Genomic DNA, 24,548 nt, shown 5'->3' with positions numbered 1-24,548 from the left:
AGCGCTCGCTCTCGCCTGTTGGCTGTCCGGGCATGCGGGGAGTTGTAGTTTTGCAACATCTGGAGGTCCGCAGGTTGGAGACCACTGTGCTACAGGGTCCACAGTAACATAGTGCCCGTCATAACAACCACCGTGTCCCAAAATCAACCCCCATACAAGTAATTACAGTGCCCCCAGTAACAGCCACAATGGGGGAGATTCGTCAAAATTTGAGCAGAGGAAAAGTTGCTCATATTAGCCAATCAGATCGCTTCTTTCATTTTTGAAAAAGCCTCTAAGGAACTAAAAGAAGCGATCTGATTGGCTAATATGAGCAACTGGGCATCTTTTCCCCAGCACAGGTCCAGTAATAGTGACATGCGTTTGTAAACTATGAAGAGGTTGCAGCCCCTATATTCTCCTTAAAGGGGTATTCCAGGAAAAAAAATTTTTTTATATATATCAACTGGCTCCAGAAAGTTAAACAGATTTGTAAATTACTTCTATTAAAAAAATCTTAATCCTTTCAATAATTATCAGCTGCTGCAGTTGAGTTGTTCTTTTCTGTCTGACAACAGTGCTCTCTGCTGACACCTCTGCTTGTCTTGGGAACTGCACAGAGTAGAAGAGGTTTGCTATGGGGATTTGCTTCTAAACTGGGCGGTTCCAGAGACAGGTGTCATCAGAGAGCACTTAGACAGAAAAGAACAACCTTAACTTTAGAAGCTCATAAGTACTGAAAGGATTAAGATTTTTTAATAGAAGTAATTTACAAATCTGTTTAACTTTCTGGAGCCAGTTGATACATTTACAGTATGGGGGAGATTTATCAAAACCTGTGCAGAGAGAGAGAGAGAGAGAATCTGATTGGTTGCTATGGCCTCCAGGTTAACTTTTCCTCTGCACAGGTTTTGAGTAAAGAGTACCAATCATCATCCTAACTCTCCCTAATTCCCCATCCCCATCTGTCCCTAACTCTGACTAAATCTATCCCTGTCCTTTTTTTTTTTTTTTGTTCAAAACCCCCTTAAAATACCTTTTTATTGATGTCTTTGGTAGCTCAGTAGGCTGCCCTATGCCAGGAGAGGAAGTGGGCGTCTCGCAAGGCAGGCCCGATCCTCGAGCAGCGCTCCACTGACTCGGAGCCGGCTCTCGCAGGCCCTCCTTGTCAGGGGGCAGAGCCTGAGGACGCGGCCGGCCTAGTCAGGAGCGCGCCCTGCTGATGAAAGGGCACAGCGCTCGTTCCTGCCTGTCTCATTGACTCAGCTCGCCTGTGTCTTGCCTGCAGTCTGTGATTTCGGACTCATGCCGCAGGCCGGCATGAGTCCGGAATGATTACATTGGCTATCTAGTGAGACCCCTAGTGGTCACTTTTTTAATAGTAAAAAAAAAAACAATAGATTATGCAAAATTTTTAATACAAACCAATTAGAAAGATATTTATTAAAAGGGTACTCCGGCGCTAAGACATCTTATCCCCTATCCAAAGAATAGGGGATAAGATGCCTGATCGCGGGGGTCCCTCCGCTGGGGACCCCCATGATCTTGCATGCAGCACCTCGTTATAATCAGTCCCAGGAGCACGTTCACTCCGGGTCTGATTACTGGCGATCATGGGGCCGGAGCATTGTGATGTCACGGCCCCGCCCCCGTGTGACGTCACGCTCTGGCACCTCAATGCAAGTCTATGGGAGAGGGCGTGACAGCTGTCATGCCCCCTCCCATAGGCTTGCATTGAGGGGGAGGAGCGTGACGTCACAATGTTCCGAACATGCTCTGGGGACTGATTATAACGGGGTGCAAGATCACGGGGGTCCCCAACGGCGGGACCCCCGTGATCAGGCATCTTCCTTTGGATAGGGGATAAGATGTCTTAGCGCAGGAGTACCCCTTTAAGGCTTGATCTACACTATATCAAAAGTTTTTTTGATGCTAGGTACCCTTTAATCTCCCCCTATATACCCACACTGAGCCTATACAGACAGTCATATATACAATTGCCAGATTTACACAGTAAAGATAAATAAAACCACAAGACATTTGTTATATACAAGACGGGATTTAATGCAAAGCTGTAGCTATAGCAATGAGGAAAGCTACACCACGAAAATGAGTATGACAGTCGGACAGGGGGGAGATCAACCGGGAGGAGGGGGATGCAGCTGCAGTATCTCTCCCATGTGCTGTGAGAGGGGAGGGGGAGCAGGAGAGAGGAGACGTCTGATTGGCTCAAAGCACAAAATGCTCCGACATCACCAGGAAGAGCTAGGATTGCCACCCGGACGGTATTTTTATATTACAAATACCAGCAATGCAATGTCCGGTATTTATCCAACCAATCCTCCAACTCCCCTAATGTTGCACCATAACCTATACCAGTGTTTCCCAACCAGAGAGCCTCCAGCTGTTTCAAAACTACAAATCCCAGCATGCCCGGACAGCCGTTGGCTGTCCGGGCATGCTGGGAGTTGTAGTTTTGCAACAGCTGGAGGCACCCCTGGTTGGGAAACACTGACCTATACTATAAACTACTATATAGTCCAACATGCTGGGAGTTGTACTTTTACAACAGCTGGAGGCACCCAGGTTGGGAAACACTGACCTATACTATATACTACTATATAGTCCAACATGCTGGGAGTTGTAGTTTTGCAACAGCTGGAGGCACCCTGGTTGGGAAACACTGACCTATACTGTATACTACTATATAGTCCAACATGCTGGGAGTTGTACTTTTACAACAGCTGGAGGCACCCCTGGTTGGGAAACACTGACCTATACTATATACTACTATATAGTCCAACATGCTGGGAGTTGTAGTTTTGCAACAGCTGGAGGCACCCTGGTTGGGAAACACTGACCTATACTATATACTACTATATAGTCCAACATGCTGGGAGTTGTAGTTTTGCAACAGCTGGAGGCACCCTGGGTTGGAAAACACTTTCCTATACTATATACTACTATATAGTCCAACATGCTGGGAGTTGTAGTTTTGCAACAGCTGGAGGCACCCTGGGTTGGAAAACACTTTCCTATACTATATGCTACCATATAGTCCAACATGCTGGGAGTTGTAGTTTTGCAACAGCTGGAGGCACCCCTGGTTGGGAAACACTGACCTATACTATATACTACTATATAGTCCAACATGCTGGGAGTTGTAGTTCTGCAACAGCTGGAGGCACCCCTGGTTGGGAAACACTGACCTATACTATATACTACTATATAGTCCAACATGCTGGGAGTTGTAGTTCTGCAACAGCTGGAGGCACCCCTGGTTGGGAAACACTGACCTATACTATATACTACTATATAGTCCAACATGCTGGGAGTTGCAGTTTTGCAACAGCTGGAGGCACCCTGGGTTGGAAAACATTTTCCTATACTATATACTACTATATAGTCCAACATGCTGAGAGTTATAGTTTTGCAACAGCTGGAGGCACCCTGGGTTGGAAAACACTTTCCTATACTATATACTACTATATAGTCCAACATGCTGGGAGTTGTAGTTTTGCAACAGCTGGAGGCACCCCTGGTTGGGAAACACTGACCTATACTATATACTACTATATAGTCCAACGTGCTGGGAGTTGTAGTTTTGCAACAGCTGGAGGCACCCTGAATTGGAAAACACTTTCCTATACTATATACTACTATATAGTCCAACATGCTGGGAGTTGTAGTTTTGCAACAGCTGGAGCACCCTGGGTTGGAAAACACTTTCCTATACTATATACTACTATATAGTCCAACATGCTGGGAGTTGTAGTTCTGCAACAGCTGGAGGCACCCCTGGTTAGGAAACACTGACCTATACTATATACTATTACATAGTACAACATGCTGGGAGTTGTAGTTTTGCAACAGCTGGAGGCACCCCTGGTTAGGAAACACTGACCTATACTATATACTACTATATAGTCCAACATGCTGGGAGTTGTAGTTTTCATTTGGAGCAGCTGCTGAGCCACAGCCGGTATCAGGGCATGCTGGGAGTTGTAGTTAGTAACTAACTGCAACTCTTAAATTTAATTTAAAAAGAAAAGCCACATGGAAACAAAAATGGTCCTGTTCAAAACTACAGATCGGGGCGCAAAAAAATCACCCCCATACAGGCCGTATAAGGAGAAATAAAAAAAGTTATAGGGGTCAGAATAGGACAAACCCCCCCCCCCCCCCCCCCGCATATGTGTATCCTGTGATGTCACGCATATATAATTAATTATGCAAATTAGCATGGCCGGAAGTTTTTTGCAAGAAAGGTGGCGACCCTAGGAAGAGCCCACTCACCCAGCAGGGATAGAAAATGTTCAAAAAGCAGCAGAGGGAGAATAACGGACTTAAAAAGACACTTTTTGGGGCCCCCTTCATGAAATTGGCCCTAAAGCGCTTTCTTTTTTTTATGCCCATAGTTGCCAAGTGTCCGGAGCAATTTGAGTGACTACAGTTGCAGTAGTAGAGTTGGTGGAACTGGTGGTGGTCTTCTGAAACTGGTCAGAGAGCAGCCCGCGGCGGACTCTACAAAACAGAGCAGAATATTAGACCTTGTAGTATTGGGTGGTGAGACCAACGTTCAGATATCACGTGCCGGGCGCATCCACAGACAAAATGAAGAAATATAGGGGAAAGGAACACTCCGAAGACCCACATAACCGACAGGGGACTGTTAAAGGGGTATTCCAGGGAAAAACCTTTTATTATATATCAACTGGCTCCAGAAAGTTAAACAGATTTGTAAATTACTTCTATTAAAAAATCTTAATCCTTTCAGTACTTATGAGCTGCTGAAGTTGAGTTGTTCTTTTCTGTCTAAGTGCTCTCTGATGACACCTGTCTCGGGAACTGTCCAGAGTAGAAGCAAATCCCCATAGCAAACCTCTTCTACTCTGTGCAGTTCCCGAGACAAGCAGAGATGTCAGCAGAGAGCACTGTTGTCAGACAGAAAAGAACAACTCAACTTCAGCAGCTGGTAATTATTGGAAGGATTAGGATTTTTTAATAGAAGTAATTTACAAATATGTTTAACTTTCTTGAGCCAGTTGATAGATATATATATATATGGAGAAAAAAAAATAGTTTTTTTTCCTGAATTACCCCTTTAAGGGCAGACAACCCTTTTAAAGGGGTACTCCGGTGGAAATTGTTTTTTTTTGTTTTTTTAAATCAACTGTTGCCAGAAAGTTAAACTGATTTGTAAATTACTTCTATTTAAAATTATTAATTCTTCCAGTACTTATCAGCTGCTGCATGCTCCACATGAAGTTCCTTTCTTTATTAAAGGACAACTGCAGAGGTATGACACTTATCCCCTATCCACAGGATAGGGGATAAGTGTTTGATTGCGGGGGGTCCGACCGCTGGGACCCCCTGTGATCTCCTGTACGGGGCCCTGCCATTAGCGCTCATGGTGACATGACATGGACAGAGGTGTCAGCAGAGAGCACTGTGGTCAGATCAGACAGAAAAAAAAAATCATAAAGAAAGGAACTTCCTGTGGAGCATACAGCAGCTGATAAGTACTGGAAGGATTCAAATTTTTAAATTGAAGTAATTTACAAATCTGTTTAACTCTCTGGTGCCAGTTGATTAAAAAATAAAATAAAAAAATAATTCCACCGGAGAACCCCTTTAGGGTACGTTTACACGTATGCAGATTTCATGAGTAGGATTTGATGCTGCAGATTTCAATGTAAACGAAATGACTGAGCACCGCTTCTATTCTGCGGTTACAAATCCTGCGCATCAAATCTGCGCATCAAATCTGCTCAGGATCCTGTACGTGTGAATGTACCCTTAAGGGCCAACAACCCCTTTAAAATCCTAACTAACCTGTCCAGTAAGTCAATGGGCAAATCAGAACCTACGCAAAATTTACCTGACCTATTTATTAAAAGTAAGTTATAATATTCATTCAACTGTGCCATGAATAAAGGGTGATAAGAATGTAATTGTGTTACTTACTGATCCGATATAATGCCAAATGTACAAAGGATCCCAAGGGGTATCAAAAGAAGGAAGATACAATATGGTTGCCCTGCAATATGTAAACACATAAATAAATCAGTTCGTTTATACTATGCTATAAAGATCGGAGAGATATACAAGACATTAGGCCTTATAAAGTGCTTATGACCTGCAATGGAACTATATTTCTTATCCTAGAATCTACAAAATCCCCTATACATTAGGTGTGCAGTGTCCCACTGTTGTGGTATTCATATTGTTCATTGGTTGTCGGATGTGATAACACTGTAAAATTCACTTTATGTTTGTATTGTTAATGTCTCTCTATATTCTTTGTTATAAACTGTTAACAGGTGACCCCCTTATGCACATTTCACTAGCCCAGTGTTTCCCAACCAGGGTGCCTCCAGCTGTTGCAAAACTACAACTCCCAGCATGCCCGGACAGCCGAAGGCTGTCCTGGCATGCTGAGAGTTGTAGTTTTGCAACAGCTGGAGGCACCCTGGTTGGGAAACACTGTATTAGCCCATAGGAGTCATTGGGAAAACCATAGGAGGTGTATGAGATTCCATATTGCACAGTGCAATTGGTCAACACAATACGGCCAAAAAATCATCATAATCACAAAATACATTGGGGAAAATAAATAAAAATAAATAAAAACTTACAGCAGAACTTAGCCTAAGTAATTTTTTACCCCTCACCCCCCCCATATTCTGTTTTCACAAATATACTCATATAATTTATTTTGATACATTTTGTGTCCAAAAAGAACATTTTGTGTTTACAAAAATAAATTTTTCAGTCAAAAAAAAGTTTTGTTTTTGAGTCAATAGTTCCTGAGTCAATAGTTCCTGACTTCTCCCCACTGACCAAGGAGCACCATCTCCCCACTGACCAAGGAGCGCCATCTCCCCACTGACCAAGGAGCGCCATCTCCTCACTGACCAAGGAGCGCCATCTCCCCACTGACCAAGGAGTGCCATCTCCCCACTGACCAAGGAGCGCCATCTCCCCACTGACCAAGGAGCGCCATCTCCCCACTGACCAATGAGCTCCATCTCCCCACTGACCAAGGAGCGCCATCTCCCCACTGACCAAGGAGCGCCATCTCCCCACTGACCAAGGAGCTCCATCTCCTTACTGACCAAGGAGCGCCATCTCCCCACTGACCAAGGAGTGCCATCTCCCCACTGACCAAGGAGCGCCATCTCCTCACTGACCAAGGAGCGCCATCTCCTCACTGACCAAGGAGCACCATCTCCCCACTGACCAAGGAGCGCCATCTCCTCACTGACCAAGGAGCGCCATCTCCCCACTGACCAAGGAGCGCCATCTCCCCACTGACCAAGGAGCGCCATCTCCCCACTGACCAAGGAGCGCCATCTCCCCACTGACCAAGGAGCTCCATCTCCTTACTGACCAAGGAGTGCCATCTCCCCACTGACCAAGGAGCGCCATCTCCCCACTGACCAAGGAGTGCCATCTCCCCACTGACCAAGGAGCGCCATCTCCCCACTGACCAAGGAGTGCCATCTCCCCACTGACCAAGGAGCGCCATCTCCCCACTGACCAAGGAGCGCCATCTCCTTACTGACCAAGGAGCGCCATCTCCCCACTGACCAAGGAGCGCCATCTCCCCACTGACCAAGGAGCGCCATCTCCCCACTGACCAAGGAGCGCCATCTCCCCACTGACCAAGGAGCGCCATCTTCCCACTGACCAAGGAGCGCCATCTCCCCACTGACCAAGGAGCGCCATCTCCCCACTGACCAAGGAGCGCCATCTCCCCACTGACCAAGGAGCTCCATCTCCCCACTAACCAAGGAGCGCCATCTCCCCACTGACCAAGGAGCGCCATCTTCCCACTGACCAAGGAGCGCCATCTCCCCACTGACCAAGGAGCGCCATCTCCCCACTGACCAAGGAGCTCCATCTCCCCACTGACCAAGGAGCGCCATTCATGACTGTGACACCAATTCAGATTATTTACAGTGATCAGTGAAGATCAGCATTAATCCTGACCACTTAAGTCCTGTAGTAACTATGATTCCCCGGGGTTACTGTAAACTGGTTATCGTCCGTACCTCCATTGCTCCTGCTGGGTGTCACATCCTTAGGATTTTCGGTTTCTTTCCTTTTCTCCTTCTTTCCTTCTAGGTTTCCTAAAATTGGATTAGAATTGATATGAAGTGTTTGTTGGTTCTTTATAGTCATTACTATTCAGACTTTATTTATATTAGTAAATAATAAGTTATAATAGTTTATAGTTGTGCTCCTTGGAGTCACCGTATATATGGGTGGGGTACACAACTCTTAGGAATAGTGAACAGATAGTCCTGTATACAGTACACGGTAGATCATTCCGTACCATTTGTGTTTTCGTTGGGAGGCTCATAGTTTGGTTTCACCATCACCGATCCGTCCTCTATGGTGCAGTCACTTCCTGATGGAGACAAAAATATTCCTTCATTACTGTCAATCACTAGATACATAATAACAGCTCTGGTGATGTGTCCAGCATTTAAGTATAGATTTAGGTTAATGTCAGCATCCCTGGTGGTCTAGGGCAGGTAAAAGGTTAATGTCAGCATCCCTGGTGGTCTAAGCCAGAGATAGGTTAATGTCAGCATCCTTGATGGTCTACGACAAATAAGGGGTTAATGTCAGCATCCCTGGTGGTCTAGGGCAGGTAAGAGGTTAATGTCAGCATCCCTGGTGGTCTAGGGCAGGTAAGAGGTTAATGACAGCATCCCTGGTGGTCTAGGGTAGGGAAGGATTTTGGTCTGGGACAGTAAGGGTTAGTGTCAGGTTCATTCTGCTTATGGGTAAAATGCCCTTCTCACCGGTCCTGTCCTACATCTAGGACAGAGGACAACATTCTCATTCCCTCTAAATCTATTACATCAAACCCTCTAAGAACCCAAACCTGTCATTATTATTCTGGTCCATGTGGACCCTGAGGGGATCTATAGAGGATATAGGGATGAGGTATAAGGATCAGTAATAGGGATGAGGTATAGGGATCAGTAATAGGGATGAGGTATAGGGATTAGATTTAGGGATGAGGTATAGGGATGAGGTATAGGGATGAGGTATAGGGGTGAGGTATAGGGATGAGCTATAGGGGTGAGGTATAGGGATGAGCTATAGGGATGAGGTATAGGGATGAGGTATAGGGATGAGCTATAGGGATGAGGTATAGGGATGAGGTATAGGGATGAGGTATAGGGATCAGATATAGGGATCAGATATAGGGATGAGGTATAGGGATCAGTAATAGGGATCAGGTATAGGGATGCGGTATAGGGATCAGGTATAGGGATGAGGTATGGGGATTAGATATAGGGATGAGGTATAAAGATGAGGTATAGGGATCAGTAATAGGGATCAGGTATAGGGATGCGGTATAGGGATCAGGAATAGGGATGAGGTATGGGGATTAGATATAGGGATGATGTATAGGGATGAGGTGTAGGGATGAGGTGTAGGGATGAGGTATAGGGATCAGATATAGGGATGATGTATAGGGATGAGGTATAGGGATGAGGTATAGGGATCAGATATAGGGATGAGGTGTAGGGATGAGGTATAGGGATGAGGTATAGGGATGCGGTATAGGGATCAGGTATAGGGATGAGGTATAGGGATGAGGTATAGGGAGGAGGTATAGGGATCAGTAATAGGGATCAGGTATAGGGATGCGGTATAGGGATCAGGTATAGGGATGAGGTATAAAGATGAGGTATAGGGATCAGTAATAGGGATGATGTATAGGGATGAGGTATAGGGATGAGGTATAGGGATGAGGTATAGGGATCAGATATAGGGATGAGGTATAGGGAGGAGGTATAGGGATGAGGTATAGGGGTGAGGTATAGGGGTGAGGTATAGGGATCAGGTATAGGGATCAGGTATAGGGATTAGATATAGGGATGAGGTATAGGGATGAGGTATAGGGACCAGTAATAGGGATGAAGTGTAGGGATTAGATATAGGGATGAGGTATAGGGATCAGTAATAGGGATGAGGTATAGGGATCAGTAATAGGGATGAGGTGTAGGGATTAGATATAGGGAGGAGGTGTAGGGATTAGATATAGGGATGAGGTGTAGGGATTAGATATAGGGATGAGGTATAGGGATCAGTAATAGGGATGAGGTGTAGGGATTAGATATAGGGATGAGGTATAGGGATGAGGTATAGGGAGGAGGTATAGGGATCAGTAATAGGGATGAGGTGTAGGGATTAGATATAGGGATGAGGTATAGGGGTGAGGTATAGGGATGAGGTGTAGGGATCAGTAATAGGGATGAGGTGTAGGGATTAGATATAGGGATGAGGTATAGGGATGAGGTGTAGGGACTAGATATAGGGATGAGGTATAGGGATCAGTAATAGGGATGAGGTGTAGGGATTAGATATAGGGATGAGGTATAGGGATCAGTAATAGGGATGAGGTGTAGGGATTAGATATAGGGATGAGGTATAGGGGTGAGGTATAGGGATGAGGTGTAGGGATCAGTAATAGGGATGAGGTGTAGGGATTAGATATAGGGATGAGGTATAGGGATGAGGTGTAGGGACTAGATATAGGGATGAGGTATAGGGATCAGTAATAGGGATGAGGTGTAGGGATTAGATATAGGGATGAGGTATAGGGGTCAGTAATAGGGATGAGGTGTAGGGATCAGTAATAGGGATGAGGTATAGGGATTAGATATAGGGATGAGGTGTAGGGATCAGTAATAGGGATGAGGTGTAGGGATTAAATATAGGGATGAGGTATAGGGATGAGGTATAGGGATGAGGTATAGGGATCAGTAATAGGGATGAGGTATAGGGATCAGTAATAGGGATGAGGTATAGGGATGAGGTATAGGGATGAGGTATAGGGATGAGGTATAGGGATCAGTAATAGGGATGAGGTATAGGGATCAGTAATAGGGATGAGGTGTAGGGATTAGATATAGGGATGAGGTATAAGGATCAGTAATAGGGATGAGGTGTAGGGATTAGATATAGGGATGAGGTATAGGGATCAGTAATAGGGATGAGGTGTAGGGATTAGATATAGGGATGAGGTATAGGGATGAGGTATAGGGATCAGTAATAGGGATGAGGTATAGGGATCAGTAATAGGGATGAGGTATAGGGATCAGTAATAGGGATGAGGTGTAGGAATTAGATATAGGGATGAGGTATAGGGATCAGTAATAGGGATGACTTGTAGGGATTAGATATAGGGATGAGGTATAGGGATCAGTAATAGGGATGAGGTATAGGGATGAAATATAGGGATCAGTAATAGGAATGAGGTGTAGGGATTAGATATAGGGATGAGGTATAGGGATCAGTAATAGGGATGAGGTATAGGGATGAGGTATAGGGATCAGTAATAGGGATGAGGTATAGGGATGAGGTATAGGGATCAGTAATAGGGATGAAGTATAGGGATGAGGTATAGGGATCAGTAATAGGGATGAGGTATAGGGATGAGGTATAGGGATCAGTAATAGGGATGAGGTATAGGGATCAGTAATAGGGATGAGGTGTAGGGATTAGATATAGGGATGAGGTATAGGGATCAGTAATAGGGATGAGGTGTAGGGATGAGGTATAGGGATGAGGTATAGGGATCAGTAATAGGGATGAGGTATAGGGATCAGTAATAGGGATGAGGTGTAGGGATGAGGTATAGGGATCAGTAATAGGGATGAGGTGTAGGGATGAGGTATAGGGATGAGGTATAGGGATCAGTAATAGGGATGAGGTATAGGGATGAGGTATAGGGATGAGGTATAGGGATCAGTAATAGGGATCAGTAATAGGGATGAGGTATAGGGATCAGTAATAGGGATGAGGTGTAGGGATTAGATATAGGGATGAGGTATAGGGATCAGTAATAGGGATGAGGTGTAGGGATTAGATATAGGGATGAGGTGTAGGGATCAGGTATAGGGATTAGATATAGGGATGAGGTATAGGGATCAGGTATAGGGATTAGATATAGGGATGAGGTATAGGGATCATCCCTAGGGATGAGGTATAGGGATGAGGTATAGGGATCAGTAATAGGGATGAGGTGTAGGGATTAGATATAGGGATGAGGTATAGGGATGAGGTATAGGGGTCAGTAATGGGGATGAGGTATAGGGATCAGTAATAGGGATGAGGTATAGGGATCAGTAATAGGGATGAGGTATAGGGATCAGTAATAGGGATGAGATATAGGGATCAGTAATAGGGATGAGGTATAGGGATCAGTAATAGGGATCAGATATAGGGATGAAATACGGGGATCAGGTCATGGTAGACCAGGAGACACTTACCGTCCATCGTAATCATGTCGGGGATTCTATACCCCTTCCCGTGCTCGACCCGAATATTAACCACTTCATTGCTAATCCTGCAGGAAATGTTCAGCTCAGATTTGTTTTTAAAACAAGCGAAGCAGGACGGGAAAATGGGGACAATGTGTGGACAGTAAATGGGTTCTAGGAAAGTAAAGTTCAGTTCATCCCGGTGAAGGATTATGGGAAACTCCGACACTGAAACAGACTCCATACAGGGGAATGTATCTGCGGGAGAAAAAGGGGCAAAATATGATCCTATATATGAGATACATACTGTAGGTAGATACAATAGATGATAGATAGATAGATAGATAGATAGATAGATAGATTGATTGATAGACAGGTAGATAGATATGAGATAGATAGATAGATAGATAGATAGATAGATAGATAGATAGATTGATAGATATGAGATAGATAGATAGATATGAGATAGATAGATAGATATGAGATAGATAGATAGATAGATGTGAGATAGATAGATATGAGATAGATAGATATGAGATATATAGATAGATATGAGATAGATAAATAAATAGATATGAGATAGATAGATAGATAGATAGATATGAGATAGATAGATATGAGATAGATAGATAGATAGATAGATAGATATGAGATAGATAGATAGATAGATATGAGATAGATAGATAGATAGATATGAGATAGATAGATAGATATGAGATAGATAGATAGATAGATATGAGATAGATAGATAGATATGAGATAGATAGATAGATAGATAGATAGATATGAGATAGATAAATAAATAGATATGAGATAGATAGATAGGAGAAAGATAGATAGATATGAGATAGATAGATAGATAGATATGAGATAGATAGATATGAGATAGATAGATAGATAGATAGATAGGAGATATTTTTTCCATACCATTTTTGTTTTTTCTATGAGGCTCTGGTGTCACCCCCGGTCCCTCCTCCACGGAGCGCTTATAGACTGGAGAAAACCAAAATGTTTCCTTATTATTGTCGACCATAATTATTTATCTATAGATTTAAGGTTAGTTTCAGCAATTCTTGCGATCTATGGCATGGAAGGAGTTAAGGTTAGCCTTCTTGGTTATATAGGTAAGGGAAAGGGGTTAATGTCAACATTTCTGGTTGCATAGGGTAAGAAAGGGGTTAATGTCAGAATCCCTGGTGGTCTATAGCAGGGGTGGGGTTAATATATTCAGGTGGACTAGGGAAGGGGTTGGGTTAATACAATCTTCCCAGGTGGTCTACAGCAAGAGGAGGGAGGGGGAGGGTAATATGATCACCTGAGGTCTAAAGCAGGGGTGGGGTTAACATATTTGTGCTTGGTGGTCTAGAGCAGGGGGTGGGGTTATTATAATAATTAGGTGGTCTAGAGCAGGGGGTGGGGTTAATAAAATCAGGTGGTCTAGAGCAGGGGGTGGGTGATATAAGGAGGTGGTCTAAAACAAGGTGAGTTTAATATAATTATAGGTGATCTAAAGCAGGGGTGGGGTTAATATTATTGTGTCAGGTGGTTTAGAGCAGGGGGGTTAATATAATCAGGTGGTCTATAGCAGGGGGTTAATATAATTGGGTGGTCTAGGGCAGTGGGTGGGGTTATATAATTAGGTGGTCTAGAGCAGGGGGTGGGTGATATAAGGAGGTGGTCTAAAACAAGGTGAGTTTAATATAATTATAGGTGATCTAAAGCAGGGGTGGGGTTAATATTATTGTGTCAGGTGGTTTAGAGCAGGGGGGTTAATATAATCAGGTGGTCTATAGCAGGGGGTTAATATAATTGGGTGGTCTAGGGCAGTGGGTGGGGATAATATAATCAGGTGGTTTATAGCAGGGGGTTAATATAATCAGGTGGTCTATAGCAGGGGGTGGGGTTAATATAATAATTAGGTGGTCTAGAGCAGGGGTGGGGATAATATGATCAGGTGGTCTATAGCAGGGGGGTTAATATAATTGGGTGGTCTAGGGCAGTGGGTGGGGTTATACAATTAGGTGGTCTAGAGCAGGGGGTGGGGTTAATATAATAATCAGGTGGTCTAGAGCAGGGGGTGGGGTTAATATAATCAGGTGGTCTATAGCAGGGGGTGGGGTTAATATAATCAGGTGGTCTATAGCAGGGGGTGGGGTTAATATAATCAGGTGGTCTATAGCAGGGGGTGGGGTTAATATAATTAAGTGGTCTATAGCAGTGGATGGGGTTAATATAATCAGGTGGTCTATAGCAGGGGGTGGGGTTAATATAATCAGGTGGTCTATAGCAGGGGGGGGGGTTAATATAATCAGGTGGTCTATAGCAGGGGGTGGGGTTAATATAATCAGGTGGTCTATAGCAGGGGGTGGGGTTAATATAATCAGGTGGTCTATAGCAGGGGGTGGGGTTAATATAATCAGGTGGTCTATAGCAGGGGGTGGGGTTAATATAATCAGGTGGTCTATAGCAGGGGGTGGGGTTAATATAATTAAGTGGTCTATAGCAGTGGATGGGGTTAATATAATCAGGTGGTCTATAGCAGGGGGTGGGGTTAATATAATCAGGTGGTCTATAGCAGGGGGGGGGGTTAATATAATCAGGTGGTCTATAGCAGGGGGTGGGGTTAATATAATCAGGTGGTCTATAGCAGGGGGTGGGGTTAATATAATCAGGTGGTCTATAGCAGGGGGTGGGGTTAATATAATCAGGTGGTCTATAGCAGGGGGTGGGGTTAATATAATCAGGTGATCTATAGCAGGGGGTGGGGTTAATATAATCAGGTGGTCTATAGCAGGGGGTGGGGTTAATATAATCAGGTGGTCTATAGCAGGGGGTTATTATAATCAGTTGGTCCATTATTGTGAAGGCCTCAATAATACTTGGTGTTCTGTGAATTATTCATACACCTTTTATTAATTTACACCAATCCCATCAGTGATTTCGGGAGGACCTGACAACAATGTAAAGCTTAGAGATTCTCCCGATTAGGAAAACCCCAGGATTCCCCCATACCTTTTATGTTCCCATTGTGGGGGTCATCGTCCGGTTTTGCCATCAGTCCCTCCTCCACGGAGCGATCATAGACTGCAGAAAACCAATATATTCCTACATTACTGCCGATCACCAGATTCTTAGTAACAGCTCCACCAATACAACCCCCCCCCCCATTAGCCAGGTGTCCGTTCTGTTTGGGAGCTCTGGTTGACTCTGGCGAGTCCATACATTACATACATGGCTGCCATATAACGTTGTTTCCCCTGTAGACCCAGCAGGTCTATACATTACATACATGGCTGCCATATAACGTTATGTTTCCCCTGTAGACCCAGCGGGTCTATACATTACATACATGGCTGCCATATAACGTTGTTTCCCCTGTAGACCCAGCGGGTCTATACATTACATACATGGCTGCCATATAACGTTACATTTCCCCTGTAGACCCAGCAGATTCATACATTACATACATGGCTGCCATATAACATTATGTTTCCCCTGTAGACCCAGCGGGTCCATACATTACATACATGGCTGCCATATAACGTTACGTTTCCCCTGTAGACCCAGCGGGTCTATACATTACATACATGGCTGCCATATAACGTTACATTTCCCCTGTAGACCCAGCGGGTCTATACATTACATACATGGCTGCCATATAACGTTACGTTTCCCCTGTAGACCCAGCGGGTCTATACATTACATACATGGCTGCCATATAACGTTACATTTCCCCTGTAGACCCAGCAGATCCATTCATTACATACATGGCTGCCATATAACGTTACGTTTCCCCTGTAGACCCAGTGGGTCTATACATTACATACATGGCTGCCATATAACATTACATTTCCCCTGTAGACCCAGTGGGTCAATACATTACATACATGGCTGCCATATAACATTATGTTTCCCCTGTAGACCCAGCGGGTCTATACATTACATACATGGCTGCCATATAAAGTTACGTTTCCCCTGTAGACCCAGTGGGTCCATACATTATATACATGACTGCCATATAACGTTACGTTTCCCCTGTAGACCCAGAAAGTCTATACATTACATACATGGCTGCCATATAACGTTGTTTCCCCTGTACACCCAACGGGTCCATACATTACATTATACATGGCTGCCATATAACGTTGTTTCCCCTGTACACCCAACGGGTCTATACATTACATACATGGCGGCCATATAACATTACGTTTCCCCTGTAGACCCAGCGGGTCTATACATTACATACATGGCTGCCATATAACGTTGTTTCCCCCGTAGACCCAACGGGTCCATACATTACATTATATACATGGCTGCCATATAACGTTATGTTTCCCCTGTAGATGCAGCTTAATGAAACAGCTACTTTTATAATTAAACATTTAGGAAAGACAATAACATCTCATTCTATGGAGGCAAAGAAACTTACGACATTGGGTCTGATCGATGCAAGCCAAGATGGCGAAACCTGGAAAGAAGAAACATGGAATGATAAGGAAGCCTGGCGGTGATCTCCACCCCTGTCCTTCATTGCCGGGGACTTTGTGATCTCCACCCCTGTCCTTCATTGCCGGGGACTTTGTGATCTCCACCCCTGTCCTTCATTGCCGGGGACTTTGTGATCTCCACCCCTGTCCTTCAGGATTGCCGGGGACTTTGTGATCTCATCTGTTCTTTACCGGGTTCCCTTCAGTCACATTTTTCAGCATTATTGGCCCCCATGTCATCTCTGAGAGCCAGACCCCTCCCCCCTGACTCCCTATTGCATCTAGGTGTAGAGATAACAAACATCTGAGATAACTTACCTATAAGGACCTCCTTAGGCACCTTCCATGATGCTATAAGGAGATATCAATGAGATACAATGTATTTTAGTCACAATATTATCCAGCTACTGTTTCTTAAAAAAAAAGAAAAATGCTTCACAGCACAGTGTACACCATTCACACAAACGAGGATTCTTTACTGTAAGAGCATTGAGACTATGGGACTCTCTGCCACATAATGTATTGAACATGATGAGGAGGGGCCTTGTTAGATATAATATTAGGTTATAGGTTAAAGGGGTACTCGGCTGCTCAGCGTTTGGAACAAACTGTTCCGAATGCTGGAGCCGGCGACGGGAGCTTGTGATGTCATAGCCCCGCCCCCTCTTGACGTCATGCCCAGCCCCCTCAATGCAAGCCTATGGGAGGGGGCGTGACAGCTGTCACGCCCCCTCCCATAGACTTGCACTGAGGGGGCGGGGCTATGACGTCACAAGCTCCAGGCGGCAGCTCCAGCGTTCAGAACAGTTTGCTCCAAACTCTGAGCAGGGGAGTACCCCTTTAAACTTGATGGGCTGTCAATATTGGGGGAAGGTGTTAGGAAGTCTTGTGTTCTTCTTTACACCATTAACCGTGCTGTGCGGTCAAACTAACGCCCTATCTTTAGGTTTGCGCGATTGCAACAATGACCAATTTGTATAGTTTTCGTCATGTTTTACCACTGCTAAATATAATATCTTTCTTTATATTATGTTTACATATTTTTTATATGGAAAATGGGAAAAGGGGGTGATTTAAACTTTTAATAAGGAAGGGGTTAACGTATGCGTGTTAAAGGGGTACTCCGGTGCTCCAGCGTTATATGACGTAACACCACGCCCCCCTCCATTCATGTCTATAGACATGAATGGAGGGGCGCGGCATCACATCGTGAGGAGGTGTGGCCGTGATGTCATGACCACTGCCGCAGGAACCCGTTGTTTGTTTAGAACGCTGGGTGTTGTGGGAGGTCGCGGGGTTCCCAAGCAGGGGGGACCCTCACCATCAGACATCTTATCCCCTATCCTGTAGATGTCTCCAATGTTATAGGCATCACAGTTCCCCTACCTGTGGCTCTCGCTTCCATTTTGGGACCGCACGGCACAGTTAACGGTGTTAACAAGAAGCCCCCCCCAAATCTGGAGAGGTACAGGTTGGGGAACCCTGGCCTATATCAGAAATGACCTGTAGAACGAGGTATCAGAAAGTCATAGAACAAGACTCGAAGACACTTACCTGGCCCAGTATGTGAGTCATTGATGAGCCCTGATGTCCTTTTGTTACGTCTTCTCTCCACCTTGTGGAGTTTTTGGTCGCTAAAAAATGACAATACAGTTTTAATAATTATTATTTATATATATTATATATACACTATGACGAAAACATTGTGGACTGTCCTCCTGATTATTGTGTTTAGGTGCAAAGAGAACAAGTATACGGTCATGCAGCCGCCATAGACAGGTGATGGCGGTGGTGTGGAAGAACTTGACTGACCATAAAGAACCAGGACATCAACCCCATTCAACACCTGAATTGTAACACGAATATGTCCAGACCTTCTTGTCCAACACTAAGGCCCGACCTCACAAATGTGGCACAGATTCCCACAACCCCCAAAATCTTGTGGAAAGTATTAGAGAAGAAGACTGGAGGTTGTTATGGCTGTGAAAGAAGCCGAACCCCTTATTTACACCCATGGTTAGGGAACGGGACGTCTATCAAGCTAATGTAGACCTGATGGCCCGGCGGGTTTTGTTTGAGCTTTCTCTTGACCGACCTGTTTCACGCTCTTACCGTTTGTTTTGGATATGAGAATGAGTCGCGTTGATCTCTGTTTGAGAAAGAGACAAAGAAGGTCACAAAATGATATAGTAACCAACCAAAAACATACTAGAAGTGTATTCATACAGGAAAACCAAATGGATGTATCTTTAAAGGGGTAGTCCACTGCCCCAGCGTTCAGAACATTTTGTTCCAAATGGTGGGTGTGGGCTGCGGGGGTTGTGATGTCACGGTCATGTCCCCTCAATGCAAGTCTATGGGAGGGGGCGTGGTATCTGTCACGCCCCCTCCCATAGACTTGCATTGAGGGGGCGTGTGACATGACGAGGGGCGTGGCTGTGACGTCACAAACCCCGCAGCCCGCACCCAGCATTCAGAACAAAATGTTCAGAACACTAAGGCAGTGGACTACCACTTACAGGTACGCCCTGAGTCTGCTCCCGTTCTATAACAGCGTGGCCCCACGTCATAGTGGCTCAGGCCCGGCTTCTTACAACGGCCTGGACCCATGGCTAATAGCGCGAGGCACTGATTGCAGTGCTGCGCGCTATTAACCCTTTAGACATGACGTTCAAAATTGATCGCCACGTCTAAAGTGAAAGTAACTACTGCTGGTTAGCTCAGTGGGCTGTTTGGGACCGCCGCGGCGAAATAGCGGCGTCCCGAACAGCTGCAGGACACCAGGAAGATCGTTACCTGCCTCCTGCATGTCCAATCGCCAAATGACTGCTCAGTGCCTGAGATCCAGGCATGAGCAGTCAAGCGGCAGAATCATTGATCAGTGTTACTCTATGGGATAACAATGATCAATGTAAAAGATCAGTGTGTGTGTAATGTTATAGCCTCCTATGATCTTTATTATTTTTTATTTTTTCACTTTTTTTTGTGCAATGTTATGGACCTACAGAATAAGGAGAAGGTGACATTTTTACCGAAAAATGCAATGCTTAGAAACAGAAGCCCCCAAAAGTAGCAAAATTGCATTTTTTCTTCCATTTTGTGGCTGAATTATTATAAATTTTTTTTGCTGTTTCGCCATAGATTTTTGGGTAAAAGGACTAATGTCATTACAAAGTAGAATTGGTGGAGCAAAAAATATATTTTTAAGTGGAAAATTGAAAGAATTATGATTTTTTATAGGTAAGGAGGAAAAAAAGAAAAATGGCAAAACCCTGAGTCCTTAAGGGGTTAAGCAGCTTCACAACCAAGTACGGTTTTAACAGAAGCGGCTTTAACAGAGAACATAGAAAAGATAACACTCACCCGATGTGGTAGGTGGGTCTATGACACCCTCCCGTGTCCTTCTCTTCATTCTCTTCTTTCTTTTTTTGTTTTTCTTCTTCCTCCATTTAATCTTTGGTTGAACGTCAGGTGGTTTTTCAGGAATTTCTTGGGATGGTAAAGAAGCCTTGACTGGATCCTGAGTAACATTGCAGGGTTGGACGGCCTTTATCTTCGTGTGAATGAACGACCTATAAAAGTACAACATGATACAAGGGTGTGAATTATTACAAGAGATCTTTCAATTTATTTTGGAAATTAAACGGGTACTCCGCCCCTAGACATCTTATCCCCTATCAAAAGGATAGGGGATAAGATGTCAGATCGTGGCGGTCCCGCCGCTGGGGACCCCCGGGATCTCGGCTGCTGGACCCACCTGTAGCGGCTTCCGGTAGAGCTGGAGGCTCTCATTTTAACACCTCCCGACCACGGTGACGTGAGATCGGGACGTCACGACTCCGCCCTGTGTGACGTCACATCCCGCCCCTCAATGCAAGTCTATGGGAGGAGGCGTGACGGCGTGAATTGCATTGAGGAGCGGGGCGTGACGTCACACGGCGGTGGAGTCGTGACGTCCCGTTCTCACGTCTCCGTGGTCGGGAGCTGAAGTCTCCAGCGTTTAAGGAAGCCGCAACAGGTGGGTCCTGCAGCCAAGATCTCGGGGTCCCCAGCGGTGGGACCCCCGCGATCTGACATCTTATCCCCTCGCCTGTTCCCAGTCCTACTAGTCACCCATTATACTTGTTGACAGCAGCTTACACCCCCCTAACTAGAGGTTCCAGTTTCTAGAGAGCAGTGCGAAACAGCTGTGTCATCTCAGGTACTGAGCCACCAACACAATCAACATCTCCAGCATTACAAGGGTTTCCCTTCTTCTAGATCACAATTTATTTTGTAGATAATGCAAAACTATGCCACATCTTATTAGTAAAATTGCCTGCTTTCTATGTTGTGCCCATCCACTGTTTCAACTGTTTACAGCTCATTGCCTAGGTTGCCGACCACTGCTCTGCTGTTAAAGTGCATGGCCTGGCTTCTGACATCACATTCTTTCTGCAGAAGAGGGCCGGGTGGTCAGAATCTCGGAAGTGCGCTCCCCTGCTTGACCCCCTTCCTTGTGTGAAGGTGGCAGGTGAATTGCAGGTGGCACCGTCCATGTACCGTCCCTGGAGCCGTCTATGATGGGTGTCACACACACACAAGGTGGCCGGGAAGAGGAGCAAACCCCCGAGATAAGTATTTCATTTGAATGTCCCATAAGTCATGTACTGTCCATAGATATATATGAGGCACATTTAAAAAGTTTAGCACTTTTTGAAAAACTCTATTGATCTCAGAACAAATGACATAATTTTTTTACGTGGTCACCTTGACAGACCGAACTATTCAAGTGAAACACTAAGATACGACCACATACTACTTCTCGCAACAAAAATATTTACAGTATATACTATATTTACACTCACCCTACTTCTTGAGTAGGTAAATGGTCGGGAACATCCATTCTGTGGAGAAAAACACAACAATAAAAGCCTTAATAAGTTCACAATGTACTAGATCAGCGTTTTCCAACCAGTGTGCCTCCAGCTGTTGCAAGACTACAAATCCTAGCATGCTGGGAGTTGTAGTTTTGCAACAGCTGGAGGCACGCTGGTTGTGAAACACTGCTCCAGAACAATAAAGATTTGAATACCATTTATGATTCAAGAAAGAGGCCAGGTTTTATGGGCACTGCAATGGGCACCATTAGCTTTGGGACCCCATATCTGATCCCTATGGCTTTCCTGGCATGCTGGGAGTTGTAGTTTTGTAACAGCTTCAGGCACGCTTGCTGGGAAACACTGCTCCAGAACAATAAAGATTTGAATACCATTCAAGATTGAAGGAAGATGCCAGGTTTTATGGGCACTGCAATGGGCACCATAAGCGTTGGGACCCCATATCTGATCCCTATGGCTTTCCTGGCATACTGGGATTTGTAGTTTTGCAACAGCTGGAGGCACACTGGTTGGGAAACACTGCTCCAGAACAATAAAGATTTTAATACTATTCATGATTCAAGAAAGAGGCCAGGTTTTAGGGGCACTGCAATGGGCACCATTAGCATTGGGACCCCATATCTGATCCCTATGGTTTTCCTGGCATGCTGGGAGTTGTAGTTTTGCAAAAACTGGAGGCACACTGGTTGGGAAACACTGCTCCAGAACAATAAAGATTTGAATACCATTCATGATTGAAGGAAGATGCCAGGTTTATGGGCACTGCAATGGGCACCATTAGCGTTGGGACCCTATATCTCATCCCTATGGCATTCCTGGCATGCTGGGAGTTGTAGTTTTGCAACAGCTGGAGGCACGCTGGTTGGGAAACACTGCTTCAGAACAATAAATATTTGAATACCATTCATGATTCAAGAAAGAGGCCAGGTTTTATGGGCACTGCAATGGGCACCATTAGCATTGGGACCCCATATCTGATCCCTGTGGCCTTCCTGGCATGCTGGGAGTTTTGCAACAGCTGGAGGTACACTGGTTGGGAAACTATGTATTAGATACATACATGAAAATATTACAATGCCAGGGCTGGATCAGGATGGCTTAACACACATTATACGGGGTCTACCATGAAAGCCAGGGGCACCTCTGTAGCCAGACTGCCCTGCCCTTCCTGTATATACTCCGCTCTATGTTGTATACGCCACGGCCTAAAGTTCATATAAACCAGGAGACACCAAACCCTAGAATATGCGGCTCAAGTCCATCCCTACCCCCAACCTAGTCTAAGGCAATCCTCTAAATTGACTATATCAGGGGGCGGCACACACTACTTTCTAGTTATGGTTGATATCTGACCCCAGAACAGAGAGATATAAAAACGAATGCAAACCTGTCCCCAAGAACTACAACAATAAAGACTGATTTACCTCGAGGAGGACAGCGCACTCTGCGTGGTAACAATAGACACAAATCACGCCTGCATTTGGCCGGAGTCAGGAAGTTATGCAATGTTAAAGCTCTGTAGATTCTTCTGCTTAATCATTAACTCTTTTGCAGCCGGTTTCTACTCTACGCAGCTCTTCCTGTCACTAATAAGCCCGGCCCACGATTGCACCCAATATGGCTGCCAAAAAATAGCACCTTTAAACCCACTGAATGACTACCTAAGATGAGTCTCGCAAGGCAGATCATTATGACGCCTAGTCCTGGTGCAGAATGTTCTACTTCAGAAAAATAATTCTACGTAAAAAAAAAAAAATTAAAGATGGCCGCCCTGCCACATTGAGACTGACAATCAGAAGATGGCCGCCGGAGAACCTCGTGCATCTAAAATGGGAGACAGGCCTGGTTGCACTTGGGAAGAAAATCAGCCTTGGAATCTCTCCTGTCTTAAGTAGAGGGGTCGAAGACTATCTCAAGAGATAAAACAGATATAGAAAAGACGAGAGACTGACCTGAAGTGTCGTCCTCCGGACGATCGAGAAGACTGGAAGACTGCTCTACCGGTCCGGCGACTTCTGCTCCTCCACTTTCCTCTCTCCACCTCTGCTCCTCCTCTTTCCTCTCTCCACCTCTGCTCCTCTTCTTTCCTCTCTCTACCTCTGCTCCTCCTCTTTCCTCTCTCCACCAATGCCCTTCCATCAGGTGACCCCCGCTCCTCCTCTTTCCTCTCTCCACCAATGCCCTTCCATCAGGTGACCCCCGCTCCTCCTCTTTCCTCTCTCCACCAATGCCCTTCCATCAGGTGACCCCCGCCCACAAATCAGATGACCTCTGCTCCACGTAAGCTCCACCTCTTCCTCCGGTTCTCCTCTATTTTGCGTTCCAGCACTTTTTCCCGTAACAGGCATTGTTCTATGATGATACAACCTGTTTACATGTGTCACAATATATTGCGTACTTACTACAACTTCTCATTTTGGCAGCACAACAAGAAATAACATAAACTGTTTCCCTTTCCTTAGTGAACCAAAGGTCATTTTGAGATTCTTCAGATTTTTGGCTTCTGTCAGGATCAGACATTGCTGAATAAGACATTAACCAGACAACATTCTTCTGTGTGATTTTATTTTAAATATTTCAAACATAAACCCTGAAATGGTGCGAAATCTAAATTAATTGTAAACACTGTAAAATCCCCTTCGTCTGCCATGACTAACCGGTTTTTCTTGCCAGGATTGCGGCTGATAGTCTGGCACACGGAATTCCTTTTAGCCTGTTTACATTGTGTGTTTGCCCTTGTTCACACGGGTATAATCCTCACCTCCTCATCCCCCTCTCTGCTTCTGATTGACAGTCAGCTGGAAGCCGAGCCCTGTTTCTGAAAATCACACTTGTGCGCAATGTGTATGTATACTGCAGGAAGGAGTTCTTCCATGTGACTATTGAGCCTTCAGTAAAAGAGGGACAAG

The 24,548-nt window shown here is 44.9% G+C and overlaps 1 protein-coding gene across 1 annotated transcript; it reads right to left on the bottom strand.

Moving 5' to 3' along the window:
* Nucleotides 1-4,172: 4,172 nt before the first annotated feature.
* Nucleotides 4,173-23,726, bottom strand: LOC130294124 (uncharacterized). Its single transcript, XM_056543601.1, has 14 exons — nt 23,592-23,726; nt 21,607-21,645; nt 20,123-20,331; nt 18,872-18,908; nt 18,314-18,393; nt 17,078-17,110; nt 16,702-16,740; nt 15,285-15,356; nt 13,200-13,265; nt 12,282-12,530; nt 8,321-8,395; nt 8,037-8,114; nt 5,947-6,019; nt 4,173-4,503 (listed from the first exon to the last, which is right to left on the bottom strand). The coding sequence occupies exons 2-14, from the start codon at nt 21,642-21,644 to the stop codon at nt 4,386-4,388; spliced, it is 1,167 nt and encodes a 388-aa protein (XP_056399576.1). The 5' UTR covers nt 21,645; nt 23,592-23,726; the 3' UTR covers nt 4,173-4,385.
* Between the last annotated feature and the right edge of the window lie 822 nt (nt 23,727-24,548).

This window comes from Hyla sarda, chromosome 10 (genome assembly GCF_029499605.1).
Source record: "Hyla sarda isolate aHylSar1 chromosome 10, aHylSar1.hap1, whole genome shotgun sequence".
Taxonomy (NCBI): Eukaryota; Metazoa; Chordata; class Amphibia; order Anura; family Hylidae; genus Hyla; species Hyla sarda.
Note: the sequence above shows the minus strand (reverse complement) of the source record. Positions and strands in the feature narration are given on the sequence as shown.